At 57.5% G+C, this 13,642-nt stretch overlaps 1 protein-coding gene across 9 annotated transcripts in view; it reads left to right on the top strand.

Annotated features, from left to right (window-relative positions):
- Nucleotides 1-13,642, top strand: part of ZNF185 (zinc finger protein 185 with LIM domain) — a 65,885-nt gene that overhangs the window by 17,377 nt on the left and 34,866 nt on the right. For 4 of the 9 annotated variants that reach the window (XM_046672785.1, XM_046672784.1, XM_046672778.1 and 1 more), the window contains exons 5-12: nt 965-1,003; nt 1,109-1,186; nt 2,238-2,327; nt 3,209-3,295; nt 4,296-4,379; nt 4,654-4,695; nt 6,164-6,247; nt 12,273-12,359. In XM_046672785.1, the coding sequence (XP_046528741.1) occupies nt 965-1,003; nt 1,109-1,186; nt 2,238-2,327; nt 3,209-3,295; nt 4,296-4,379; nt 4,654-4,695; nt 6,164-6,247; nt 12,273-12,359 (591 nt within the window). The remainder of the gene's footprint in view (nt 1-964; nt 1,004-1,108; nt 1,187-2,237; nt 2,328-3,208; nt 3,296-4,295; nt 4,380-4,653; nt 4,696-6,163; nt 6,248-12,272; nt 12,360-13,642) is intronic. The other 5 variants (XM_046672777.1, XM_046672779.1, XM_046672783.1 and 2 more) reach the window with 5 other exon arrangements.

Genomic DNA, 13,642 nt, shown 5'->3' with positions numbered 1-13,642 from the left:
CCTGTTAAGGACAGGCTCTGTGGGGATGGAGAACACAGGCTCTGTGCTGCCCTTCCTGCCTGCCTGCATGAGGTCCCCAAGCTCCTCTATTGCTAGACAGAAGGGCCATCTGCTGGGTCCTTGTCCCCTGCTCCTGAGCCTGGAACTCACAGCCCTGGCTGCCCTACACTGTTAGCTCTTGGCTGCCCCCACCAAGTCCTCTGAGCTCTCTCAGTGCTCACTTGCTCCCAAACAGGAGGCATCTAGCACGTGGAGCCTAATGTTTTCCAGCCACTGACCAAGCCTTGGCCATGCCCTCCAGTCTCAAACTTCCATTAAGATTTGGGATGTGGGCATCCCAGGGGCTGGAGGAGCTGGCCCCCAGAGGAGTGGGGAGGGAGGGGCAGTTGGCCTTGGTTGGCTCATGCCTGGTCTCTGCCCCTTGGGCCCTCATGAGCCTTCCTGGAGGAGGCTGTACAGGGGCAGAGGGTCAGGCCAGGGGCCATGGGCTCTGCCTGCCGTGGCCTTAGCCCCAAGCCTCTCACCATGGAGCCTCCAGCCTGAGCTGGATCTACTCCAGCTCTGAGAGTAGAGGGTGGGAGACTGTCAGTAATTCCAGAAGAGCTCTTGCTCAGGGAAGTACTGGGGCCCGGCAGGCCAGGGAGAAGCCAGACTTTGGAGGGGACACCTCTGCAGCGAATGCCCAGCCATGGAACACACCTTCCTGGGCACCTGCTGCAAGCTAGAGCTGGGCCAGGCTGGCCCCGGAAAAATCAGCCACAGGTACTTTTCCTGGGGAGCATGAGGGAGACAGGCAGAGCTGAACTGGCAGCCAGGCCAGCCACTCTTGCACCCCTTGCTCTGACCATACTGGGACACCCGCCAACCAACCCGCTTTGCTGTTGCTGGGGACAGGAGAAAGTAGGGCACCCTGGGCCCTCCAATGAGGCCTCACTTCACTTCATACCTTCTTTCCCCTTGGCAGGCCTCCAAGCACAAGGGCTCCCACTGGCTATATCATCCGGTAGGTGACAGCAGGACCCTGCCCGCCTCCCTGTACCCACCTGCACCAGCCCCTGGCTTCTCCCGGGGGAGCTCACCAGGCTGCTTCTTCTGGGCTCTCTTTTAGGGGAGTGTTCACCAAGCCCATAGACAGCTCGTCCCAGCCCCGGCAGCACTTCCCCAAGGCCAATGGAGCTCCGAAAAGGTGTGTCTGTGGGGCGCTGGCCAAGCTCACAGCAGAGAGAACACTCTGCCTGTCACTGCGGGGGTGGCGAGTGGCAACTCTGTTCCTATGTAGGGCGGGGCCCTGGAGAGCAGTGTGGGAACCGAAACCCCCCAGGTGGATGCGTGCTCCGTTTGGGCACTCTGGTCTCCCAGCAGCCAGGCCTCTGGGACACCCTGGGCCACTACTGGTGCCCAGCCCTTAAGCCAGTCCTGACCAGCCCTGGTCACTGGAGCAGGGAGGCCCTGGCCGCTTCCTCCCCAGCCCAGCAGTCCTGCTGCTCGGGCCATGGGCCATGGCTGGGGCTGGCCTCACATTCCTGGCTCCCCCTGGGCAGAGAAGGTCTGCAACCCCGCTCTCCTCCACCAGTCTGTGCTGCAGCAGGTGGGCCTGTCTCCCTCCTGGCACAGAGGAAGTGGCCCTGAGGACTGTGGTCGCATACAAACGGTTGTGGGGCTTGAGTTGGGGAGGGGAGTAGGGGCTTGCAGTGGCGTTAGAAGAGCTGGAACAGCCCCTGGAGCCCCTGAAAGTGACCTGTAGGGTCAGGTGCTCTGCCACTCTGGCCTCCAGGTCTTCCAAGAGTGTCACAGAGGCACAACTCTTAGCAGACCTGGATTTGGGCAAAGCTCCCAATCCAGGCAGGTGCTTTAAACACCTGGAGCAGAGGTGCAGGGAGGAGGCTGGGAGGGGCTCGCAGCCTCGACTTGCTGACTGATTGCACTGAGCGGTGTGCTTTAGCCCACCTTCTCCCGGCAGGCGGAGGCGGCATGCCGTCAGAGCATCTTGGCGTCAGGCTGCACCTGGGCTCCATCAAAAAGGCAGAGCCCCAGGGGCTGGGTCTGCCTATGGTAGGAGGGCTGCCCTGCTCAGGGTGGCACGGATGTTCTGGGTGTCTGGCAGGCCTGAGAGCAAAGAGGAAAGGCCACTAGCACCCCTTCATCCACCTGCCATGTGCCCGCTGGGCCCCGTGGGCAAATCTGGAAGCGAGGAGGGGACTTGCGGGTGGGCACACGGAAACTCCTTGCCTCTCCAGCGCTGCCGGTCTGGTGAGAGCAGCTCCCGCTGGGCCTCCCTGTCCCTCCTCCTCCGGCTACAAGATGACCACTGAGGATTACAAGAAGCTGTACGTATATAATCACAGACCCAGCTCGGTTCCTTCCTGCAAGGGATGAGCCCAAACACCGGGCCTGCTGAGGGCATCTGGCCGCTTGCCTCTAAGCATGGCCTGGGAGTGCTTGTCCCGCTGGCCTGACATCCCTGCCAGTTGCCACTGTGGCATGGAGCCCACCAGAAGACAACAAGCCCCAGAAAGTTAGACAGCTGTGCACATTGCACTTCTGACAGAAGGCAAAGCAGGGGCTGAAGGAGCTTGTAGAAGGTGCTGATGGGTCTGGAGAAAGGGTCATGGGGGCCTGGGGCTGCTACTGGCTGGCTGTGTTTCTTGGGCCTTCTGGGCCGGGCCAGGCTGGGCTGGGGCCTGATGATCCTAAGCAAGCGGCTGGCCCTGGCAGCCTATCAGTTGATGGGCATTTTGTGCCTAAATCTTAGCTACTTCTTGGATATAAATCTTTGGGGTTCCCTCCAGAGCTCCCCTTTTGACCCCTATCAAAGGCCCCCTCCTGTGTGCCCAGGGAGGGGGCACTCTGGACAGAGGGGTGGGTTGTGTCCACAGTTCCCAGGAGCCCCACATCTTTATATTGCTTGTCCCTTGTTGCCATCATCCAGTGACATGGAGCAGCTAGAGAATCTTTTTGGAGAAGGGATGAGGCTTGAACTTGGTCTTGGGGGACGGTTGGGTTGGAACAGGGAGAGGGAGGAGGGCTAGCTCTTGAGGAGGAAGAAGTGGCATGAGCAAAGGCCCAGAGGCAGCGAAGCCAGCACGTATTGTTGTAAATCAGGAAGCTAAGCTGCTGAGAGTAGCAGCCTATGACAGGGAACAGGGGCAGAGGTAGGGGGCAGAAGGGCCATAACTGCCAGCATCCTCAACCCCTCCCCTGCCCCCAGGGCGCCCTACAACATCAGGCGCAGCTCAGCATCAGGGGCCGCTGAAGAGGAGGAGATGCCCTTCTCTTCTGACGAGCAGAAACGGAGGTAACGGTGCCCGCTGGGCATCCCACGGGCAGGGCAGGGGCTCAAGTCTCCGCAAACTGGTAAAATAGAAATTGTGCCAGCGGGGGTGACGAAATGCACAACAGGAAGCACATCAGCACTGGCACGTTTGCTGGAGGAGTGGCTGCCGGCAACAGGTGTCATTCCTTGAGTCCCAGAATCACCCGTGCAGTGCTGGGGACCCTCTTGTAAACCTTCTATGGGGCAGAGCCTAGGTAATGAACGTCTGGGGGAGGCCTCATCAGTGTGTGGACGCAGGGTGGGGAGGGAGGTGCTTCAGGACTTTAGATCAGTTTGTTATAAAGGGTCCTGAGCAAATTGGAGGAGCCCACTGTGTGTGCTGTGTGTGCAGAGTCCGGGCAGGGCCTAGTGCCTGGGGGGCAGGGCTAGGCTCCAGAGGTGCCAATGCCCCTCACCCCAAAGTGAGACCTGGGTGCTTGGGCGGCAGCTAGAACCTGAGGAAATAAAGTCCCCTCGTGCTCAGCATGCCCCCAGTCCCAACATCTACTGGCTTAGGAAACAGTGAAGCCCCTGTGCTAAAGGCCCGGCAGATGGGCAATTCTAAGGGCAGGGGTCTCCGGGCCTGGGAGATGCAGGGGAAGAGCCAGGAGCTCTGGAGCCAGGCTGCCGGGCACTGACTGCCTGCTCTGCTACTGGCTGGGTGTGTGATCTCGGGTATGTCACCAAAGGTCCCCATGCCTTGGTTGTCTCAGCTGCAAATTGTGGATGATACTGGCCCGTACCTTCCCGGATAGTAAGGAGTCACTGAGGCAGTGTGAATTGGCAGCAGCCAGTGCAGGGCTGGGCCCGCACTCCGTGCTCCATAAACATGGTCGCCCTTCCCTTGGTCTCCGCGTTTCTTTGGAATAGTCCTCAGAGCAGGCGCTACTCTGGCTTTGCCCACTCTCGTCCCTGGGGTGGCCCCGAGCCATTCTGAGTCCTGCCTTACGCCATCAGATGCTCCCTCCCTGTGCCACCCCAGGTCAGAGGCTGCAAGCAGTGTGGTGAGGAAGACAGCTTCCCGGGAGCACTCGTACGTCCTGTCAGCGGCCAAGAAGAGCCCCAGGTGAGTTGCTCCACGCTCTGGGACAGTTCCCTTCCCCTCAGGGCTCTGATCTTCCTCTGGCTGGTGAGGGGTGCGTTGAGAGGGCCCTTCGAGCCGGACCTTCTGGGATTCTCAGATGTACTTTCTGGAAAACTGAGAGGTCTGACTGCTGCTATCAGGGCAGGCAAGGTGTTGGGAATGAGAGAGAGGCCCAGGACCCTCTGAGGCAGAGCGGTCATGATGTCACCTGTCCACGGGTTCTGCCCAACATGTCACCTTTCTGCCTCCTTTCTAGCAGCCCTGCCCAGGAGACGCAGGCCCCGTTCATTGCGAAGAGGTAAGTGTCAGCACGGGAAGCCTTGGAAGCCTGTTGCTGACCCCGGAGAAGGCCTCCTGCTGGCAGGGGCGGGATGTGGGTGCTGGCTGCTGTCCCTGAGCAGGAGGAGTTGTGAGGGGGTGGTAGCTTTTGTCAAGAGGCCAGGTGAGCACCTAGGTGGCTGTGGTGGCACATGTGGCCCTGGCAGCCAGTTCTATATAGGCAGGAGCCTGGCTGAGAGAACACAGCTTGTGGCCAGAAACTTCCATTTGCCAATGGCTAGCAGGGCTAGGCCCCTGAACCAAGATGGAGCTGTAGTGTTTCCAAGGGCCTCTGAGGTTCAGAAGCAAAAGTAGCGACCAGGGTACGAAGGAGTTGCTTCCTTGCCCTCCCCCACCTGCTGGAGACGGGCTGGACAAAGGCTGGGCAGGAAGGACCATTGGTCTGGAGCCCAGAGGCTTGCCATTGGGAGCCCCTGCCTGGCCAGGCTCTTGGAAGTGACCATGACATTGGAGAGGGGCCCTAAAGAGTGAACAGAGTTCAACAAGGAATGATCAAGACATTAGGACATTCCAGCTGAATGAAGGAGGGGTGTCACCATTAGTTGAGACAGGACGTCTTCTGGGAGAAGAGAATATTTGAGGAAGACAGGGAAGAAACTTCTGGAAAGTTGAATTTTAGGGACATTGTGTTGGGTGGACATGATGTAGCTTAGCGAGCTGAGGACTGAGAAGCAGGGAGGAGCTAGCATGCTTAGTGTTCCAGGCAGAAGGCCCAGCTGGTGCAAAGGCCCAGAGGTGGACTGGAATACAGCCAGCAGAGGGTAGTGGCAGCACAGAAGGAGTGACAGATAATGGTGTGCTCTTACTGGCTGTATTAGGTTCCTGGGGCTGCTATAACAAAGTACCACAAACTGGGTGGCATAAATCCTAGAAATGTATTGTCTCCCAGTTCTGGAGGCCGGAAGTCCAAGACCAAGGTGTCACCAGGGTTGGCTCCTTCTGAGGGCTCTGAGGGAGCAGCTGTCCCGGCCTCTCTCCCAAACTCGGGTGGTGGCCAGCGGTCTTTGGCATTCCTTGGCTTGTAGACACACCACTCTAGTCTCTGCTTTCACCATCACATGACTTTTCTTTTCTCTATGTGTCTGTGTCCAAATTTCCCTCTTCTTATAAAGACACTGGTCATTGGATTTAGGGCCCACCCTAACTCAGTACGACCTCATCTTAACTAACCACATCTGCAAAGACCCTATTTGCAATAAGGTCCCATTCCCAGGTTCCACGGGGACATGAATTTTGGGAGGACCCTATTCAATCCTGTATGCTGTCCTTATCCCGAGCTTGAGTTTCTGAGCCCCTAGCCTGGGCCACCTCATGGCCCTAGACTCCACTAAAAGAAAGCATACGCTTCAGGAGCAGCAAGCTCTGGGGCAGCTGAGCGGGACGTGAGTGCCCTGGGGACGGTCATCTGTTTCTCTTCTTGCCCAAAGGGTTGAGGTGGTGGATGAGGACGGGCCTTCTGAGAAGAGCCAAGACCCACCTGCTCTGGCAAGATCCACCCCTGGATTGAGCAGGTAACCAGCTACTCATCTCTGCCTGCCACTCAGTCACTGTGAAACCTCTGCTAGGTCACCTCTCTGTAGGACCTCAGGGTCAGTGTCCCCATGTGCCCAGGGACAGGATGGGGCACATAAATCAGTAAGGCCCTGTCTGGCTGGATGTCCTAGGGCTGAAAGGAGAAAAGCAACCTGGCCTCCAAGGAGAGAGCGCATCACTCTTGTCTGTTTAATGTTTATCTGTGTCACTTTAACCCTTGACCACTAAGCCCAGTGGTGGCCACAACATTCTGAGAAAAAGTACCAACTCCAGGGTTGGAGAGGGCCTGTCACCGGGGCACCAGCCCTGCCATTCTTAGGCTTATTCCCGGCTCTCCTGTAAGTTGGCCAAGTTCAACCTGCCAACGCTGTCCTCCGCCTCCTGCCGGGGAAGGGGACTCCGCAGTCCCCAGCACTGCTCAAAGCTGCCTTCTTTGCCAGTGTGGACAGAGGCAGAGCCAAAGTGTCTTGGGCAATGTGAATTGAGCGCATGCTGAGTCTGCCTAGCCCCTCCCTAGCCCCACTGGGAGCTGGGAGCCCAGGTGGGGCCGAGAGCTGGCTCTGGCTTGTGAGCCAGTCAGATGGGAGGGTCCGGCAGTGGAGTGACAGGGCAGGGGCAGGCCGAGTGCTGGTGATCTCACTCCAGGTGGGGCCCTGATTTGCCCTGATTTCTGAGCCTCGCAGATAATGGTGCTCTCTTATCTGCGGATGAAGAGCAATCGATACCTCCTTGTACTTTGTGCTGAACTGTGCTACGTCCTGCTGAGAGCATCACTGCCCTGTTGTCGCTGTTTAAAGCACCTGCCTGGATTGGGAGCTTTGCCCAAATCCAGGTCTGCTAAGAGTTGTGCCTCTGTGACACTCTTGGAAGACCTGGAGGCCAGAGTGGCAGAGCACCTGACCCTACAGGTCACTTTCAGGGGCTCCAGGGGCTGTTCCAGCTCTTCTAACGCCACTGCAAGCCCCTACTCCCCTCCCCAACTCAAGCCCCACAACCGTTTGTATGCGACCACAGTCCTCAGGGCCACTTCCTCTGTGCCAGGAGGGAGACAGGCCCACCTGCTGCAGCACAGACTGGTGGAGGAGAGCGGGGTTGCAGACCTTCTCTGCCCAGGGGGAGCCAGGAATGTGAGGCCAGCCCCAGCCGTGGCCCATGGCCCGAGCAGCAGGACTGCTGGGCTGGGGAGGAGGCAGCCAGGGCCTCCCTGCCAGAGATGCCCCTGCTCTTCACTTCCTCCCTCTCTTGATCCCCCCTGTTTGTCTGAACTTTTGTCTGTAAGAACTTTGGAACAAATGGAGAGATCTGAGAGCTCTTCACAAAGCAGCATCGATGGGACTCGGAGGCCGCCATAACAAAGTCCCACAGACTAGGGGGCTTAAATGACAGAAATGTATTTTCTCCCACTTCTGGAGGCTGGAAGTCCGAGAGCAAGGTGTCAGCAGTGTTGGCTTCTTCTGAGGCTTCTCTTCACGGCTTGCAGATGGCCGTCTTCTCCCTGTGTCCTCACGTGGTCATCCCTCTGTGCGTGTCTGTGTCGTCATCTCCTCATCTTATAAGGACCCCAGTCAGATTAGATTAGGGCCCCCTACTCCATTATGCCATCATCTTAACTAATTATGTCTGCAACAACCCTATTTCCAAATAAGGTCACATTCTGACATCCTGGGGGTTAGGGCTTCAACGTGAATTTTGTAGGGGACACGATTCAACCCCAAACAATGCACATCTCTGATTTCTCTTTATTTCTCTTCTTTTTTTTTTTTTTAAAGCAATGAATGGTTTCAGATGCTTTTTAAAAGAGAACATAGGAGGAAATTTGGTTGTGATGTATTATGGATTTGAGAGGCATTTCAACATTTATTCCAGAAAATTTGGGGGTATGTTTAAGCCTCATCACGTGGCTGTCATAACAGGGTGGCTGTCATAGTCTGCTCGGGCTGCCGTGACACAGTACTCCAAACTGGGGGCTCAAACAACAGAAATGTATTGTCTCACAGTTCTGGAGGCCAGAAGTCTGAGACCAAACTTGCCTGTGAGGCGCCAGGAAACAGAACTGGGACCAGATTATGGAATGTTCCAGATACCAGAGATGTCTCTCAACGGAGCAGCCTCCATCGGGAAGGAGGGAGCCCCCCTCAGAGGGCACAACAGGGGCTGTCAGGGAGGCTCAGCTGGATGCTTCTCTCAGATCCCGCAGCCCCGACAGAGCGGGAGCCCACCGGGCAGCTTCCAGGGGAGCCATCTGCACTATCAGGCAGCCCTCGTTAGTCCCCATGCCCAGCTCCTGTCTGCCTGGCTCTCTGAGAGGTCCAGGTCTGGCTGTGCCCTTGAGGGAGCCCAGGCCCATGGGGCGCAGTGACTCAGCCAAACCCTGGGTCCCACAGCACCTCAGCAAAAGCTGATTTCTGGCAGGCTGGGACAGGAGACTATACAGCCTTGGCCCCAGGCATGGCCTTGCCCAGGCTGCCCCCTTCCAAGCCTGCCTCTGCCCCGTCCCCCGTGGCTCAAGTCTGAAGGTGAGCTCCTTATCTCATGCAGCAGGCCAAGCGGGAGGGACACCCCTGTCTTAGCTGCCAAACCTTTTAAGGACTTCAGGGAGGGCTGAACGTTTGAGACAGAAAGAATACCACACAAGGACGTCCAAAGGCTGTGTCTTCGGGGCTCTTCAGCTGTCTCTTTCCTCCCATTGGAACTTGAATCCTGCTCGGGACTCCAGACCTGCCTGGATAGCCCAAAGGCCCCTCATCTGCAAGTGTCCACATCTGAGCTACTTGTCTCCACCAGCAGCCCCACACCCACACTGCTTGCCGGTAGAACGGGCTCTCCCTCCATGCACCCTGGGGCCTGGTTTCTTGGGTTCATCTCATTTTTCCCCTCTTGCTGTGGGACAACTCCTGCCCACCTTTTGAACTGAGCTCACTGGGATACCCTCTACCAGAGAAGCTGGCCTGCTTGAGGGTTCCCAGGCCCGGCTGCTGCCTCTATCACAGCACTGCTCAAGCTTTCTTGGCTCTCTGCCTCACCTGACCAGGGCAGGGCCTATAGGCTGTGCCCCAGCACGCTGCCTGGCAGAGTAGCTAGAGAGCAGTGAGTAAGAGCACAGCTTCTGGCACAAGGGAAAACCCTGGCATTGCCCTGTACTGGCTGTGTGACCTTGAGCAAGTCACTTTACCTCTCTGTGCCTCAGTGTTCTCACATGTAAAATAGGGAGCAGTGATACCTACCTCCCGAGGCTGTCCCACAAACTAAATGGGATAATGCATATAAAGTCCTTTGTGCAGTGCCTGGCTACTATCATCCAGTCTTCCTCACTACAGGCTTGCCGATTTGCAGGGCCGTCTTCACGGGAAGAAACAGACCAATATCGCCACTTGCTGGCGTCTCAGGGAAATGCGGCTGTTGGGGCCAGGAAAGGAGGTATTCCCTCCCTCCCCCGCCTCTCTCCCTCTTTTAGCTGCATGAGTCATACACTCCTTGGCACAGGCCACCGTCACTTGCGTTCCTGCAGGCCGCTGGGGCCACACTGGATGAGTGTTCCTGGACTCCAGAAGCTCTCAGACCAGCTGAGAACTTCAGGTTGGACTAGAACTGATGTGTGGTTGAGCGTCTGGGGATGTGGCAGTGCTGGTGGGGGGCTGCAGAGGAGGAGAGGCTGGAAGGCCCCTGTATGAATTTGCTGGGGCTGCCATGACAAGGCACCAGAAACTGGGTGGATTAAACAACAGGAATGTATCATCTCATAGTTCTGGAGGCCAGAAGACCTAAATCAAGGTGTCGGCAGGGCTGTGTGCTCCCTCCGAGGGCTCGGGGGGGATCTGTTCCACGCCTTCCTCTTAGCTGCCGGTAATGCCAGCAATCCTTGGTGTTTCTTAGTTTGTAGATCCATCACTCTAATCTCTGCCTCTGTCTTCACATAGCTCTCTTCCCTCTGTGTGTCTGGGTCTAAATGTCCTCTTTTTATAAGGACGCCAGTCATTTGGGATTAGGATCCGCCCTACTCCAGTACGACCTCATCTTAACTAATCACATCTGCGATGACCCCATTTCCAAATGAGGCCCCATTCACAGGTACAGTTACGGGAAGTTAGGGCTAGGACTTCAACATATCTTTTGGGGGACACCGTGCAATCCACAACAGCCGCCTCTCCCCAGAAGAGGCTCCATTTGAGCTGGGTCTATAAGAAGGAATCACTCAGGGGGATGACAAGGAGGAGGAAGGCATGGAGGGAGAGGTGCAGGTTTGGGCAGGCTGGGGCAACACTTGTTCCTCTTTCCTCTGACATAGCAAGAAATGCCAGTGAGAAACTGTTTTACTTGCCTGTGACATCCCCAAGTGGGACGTGTCCCTGGTTCCTGGCACCACTTGCTGTAGATGGGGCAGAGTAGGGCCAGCGGCCAGCAGCTTTATGCCGTCGTCGTCATTATCGCAGGAGCAGTCAGGTGGGGATCAGAGCTGCCTGTGTGCACTGGGCCCCCTCCTGGCCTTCCTGTAGGGAAGGGCCCAGTCCCTGGCAGCCCTTCCGTTTCCTTCTGGTCATCTCTAGTGCATCAAGTCTCAGCCTGGAGGCACAGAGATGAACAGCCCACTGACCTGGTCTTCCACAGCCTCCAGGTATAGGTTGGAGTCAGAAACCAGGGTCAACTCCAAAGTGACTGAGAGCAGCAGGGCCACCTGGGCTCACCCAAAGCAGGGACTACCCACCTGCCTGCCTTCACCCTGGCCCCTCCAATCTCTCTTCCTCCTGGGACCCTGGAGTGGCCTTTCTAAAGTGCCAGTCTGATCCTGTCAAGCCCCTCACCCTCTGCTTCAAGCCCATTCGCTTTGCCACACCAGATCTGGTCTCAGCATTTAAGACGCCTGCCAGCCGCCACCTCCTCCTCCCCATCTCCCTCCAGCTGGCCTGGCCTGGCCTGGGCTACACCTCTATGAAGCTTCTCGGGTGCCCCTGGGGCAGGATTTGTGCATGGCCCTACAGCTTAGTAGAGTCAGCACCCATGCCACTCTGGCCTCATCCTGCCCCCACTGGGCTGGAAGATTCCCTAGGGCAGGCCTGGCGCCCACCCCAATCTCCACCCCAGAGCCCAGCTCAGTGCCCAGGGGCAACTGAAGGCAGGAGGGAGTGGCCATAATATGATGTGGGCTGGGTCTTGAAGGGTGGCTTAGGCCTTACTCTACAGACCTGGGGAGGTGTGGTTTGAGATGAAGGGTACCCCCATAAAGCCAGTGAGCTCTAGATTCTCTTCAGCCCTGGCCATCACCACCGCCTGAAACTTCTGGGTGTCAGGCCCTCCAGTGGGGCCAAAAAATACATTGGACTTGGAGGGATGTGTGCGGTCACCCTTGGGCCAGGTTCTGAGCATGGGAACCCTCAAAGGGGCCCTTTGAGTGTTGAGAATGTCTGATCCTCTATGGGGTCCAGCTCATGGGCACCTGGTCACATGCCGTCACCCCTCGAGTCTCCACCATTCCTTTCCCACAGACTCTCAACTTCAAATTTGGTCTGTAGGTTTCTTGGCATCTTGTTCATCTTCAGTTCCCATCAGCCCACGAACTCAGAATTCCCACTGGCCTCATAAATAGCCACTTTGGACAGTCCACTGGGGCCACAGGCAGGGTTCACCTCTGCAAGTGGTTGGCAGCATCACGGTGGCACCTACAGACAGTACATTGGGGCTGGGCAGTCCCGTTTCCACCCAGAAGGCCCCTTGCTGTACCTGAAGGGGGCTGGGCTTCAGACTGGGAGATTAGTGAAGGGGTCCTACCTTCCCCTTCCTCTGGGGCCTGGAGGTCAGTGACCCAAGCTCGACTGCAGCACCAGGAGGGCTCAAGGCCCAAGAGGAGACAAGAGCAAAAAAAAAACCCTAAACCAGGCAATGGTGCGGGTGTCCTGCTACATTAGCCAGGGGGCTCGTGTGGGAGAATGCCCTTGAAGCACCCCCACAGACGGGGCAGGGGGAGGCCTTTCTTACCAGCACCTCCCTGGCTCTCTCCTTTGGCTGCAGCACAAGAGGCGGGGAGATTGTCTGCCTTCAGATCATGACGCCTGGGGCGGGACTCCGCCTGGTGGCCCCAGATTTGGAAGGAATGAGGTATGGGGGCCCTGCTGCTGTCTGAGCTCTTTCCACACCTTTTGAGAGACTGGGTCGTCAGGGCCGGGATGCAAATGATGAGGCCTGTGGGCTGGTGGCTGAGAGACATGGTTGACCTGGGTTCTCTCTCCTATTTCATTCTTTCACTCCACAACTCTTGGGGAGTGAGCGTTTCATCCATGTGAGGCCAGACCCGGCCCTGAGGACCCAGTGGTGACCACCCCCTGGCCGGAGTAGCTGACTGTCTGCCTGGTGGGGGAGGCAGACGCAGACATGAGTTAGGCCAGGACTGAGATGCTGACCATGCAGTGTGCCAGGAGCCCTCGGGAAGTGATGGTTCAGCCTGGCCGAGCCCTGGGGGTGGGACTGGCCAGCTGTGCTGTGTGGGGACACGGGGTCTGCAGAGCCTTCTGAGGCCACTGGGGCAGTTGCCCTGCTTGTGTGAGGGGGCCACCGGAAACTGGGTGGGGTCACTGGGTCAGCCTTGACAGTTCATGATGCCATCACGCCCAATGCTGGGGAGGGCGAAGGACAGGGGGCCACAACCTGCAGGGAGCACAGCGGGCCAAGCCCCTGCCCCAAGGTAGGGGGCAGACAGCCAGATAACAGGCAGGCAGGATTCGGGGGGCTGGGAGCTGGGCCCCAGGGAAGGTGGGGTTGGGGCAGGGGGAGATCTGAGCAGGGCAGGCCAAAGGAAGCATGCCTCCCTGCCTTTTTGCAGCACTCTCTCTCTCCTGCTCATTTAGCTCTTCACCTAACCAGGATTTAGTGAGCCCCTGCTGCATACCTGACCCCTGTGCCAGAGCCTGCGAGGCAGCGGTGAAGCAGCCAGACTGGGACCCTGCCTCGGGAAGCCCAGGGTCTGAGGAGGGAGGCCAGAGTGTATGCCCAAGATAATCCTTGGGGCAGTGGGAGCTCCAAGCAGGGGTCTCTAACCAGCATGGGGTTGGGCGTGGTTAGGAAGGCTTCCTGGAGGAAGTGACATCCAAGATGAGTCCTAATGGATCTCTAGGTTCCTTTACTCTGCTCCTTGACTCTTACCTCTCTATATACCTGCCCCAGTCAGGCACTGAGCCCATCCATTCTATTTTAGAGATATTTCTGTCCCTACTGCCCTCCCCCAGGTCCAGGCCTTCACCATCACTTGCCCAGCTGTCTGCAACCGTTTCCTATTGCCTCATCCCCAGACACTCCTCCACATCTCTACCTGGGTAACATTTCTGAAAGGCAGAAGTAGTCATGCCAGCCCCCTGGGGAAAGCCCTGCAATGCTGCCCCAGTGAC

This window comes from Equus quagga, chromosome 10 (genome assembly GCF_021613505.1).
Source record: "Equus quagga isolate Etosha38 chromosome 10, UCLA_HA_Equagga_1.0, whole genome shotgun sequence".
In the NCBI taxonomy this organism is placed as follows: Eukaryota; Metazoa; Chordata; class Mammalia; order Perissodactyla; family Equidae; genus Equus; species Equus quagga.
Note: the sequence above shows the minus strand (reverse complement) of the source record. Positions and strands in the feature narration are given on the sequence as shown.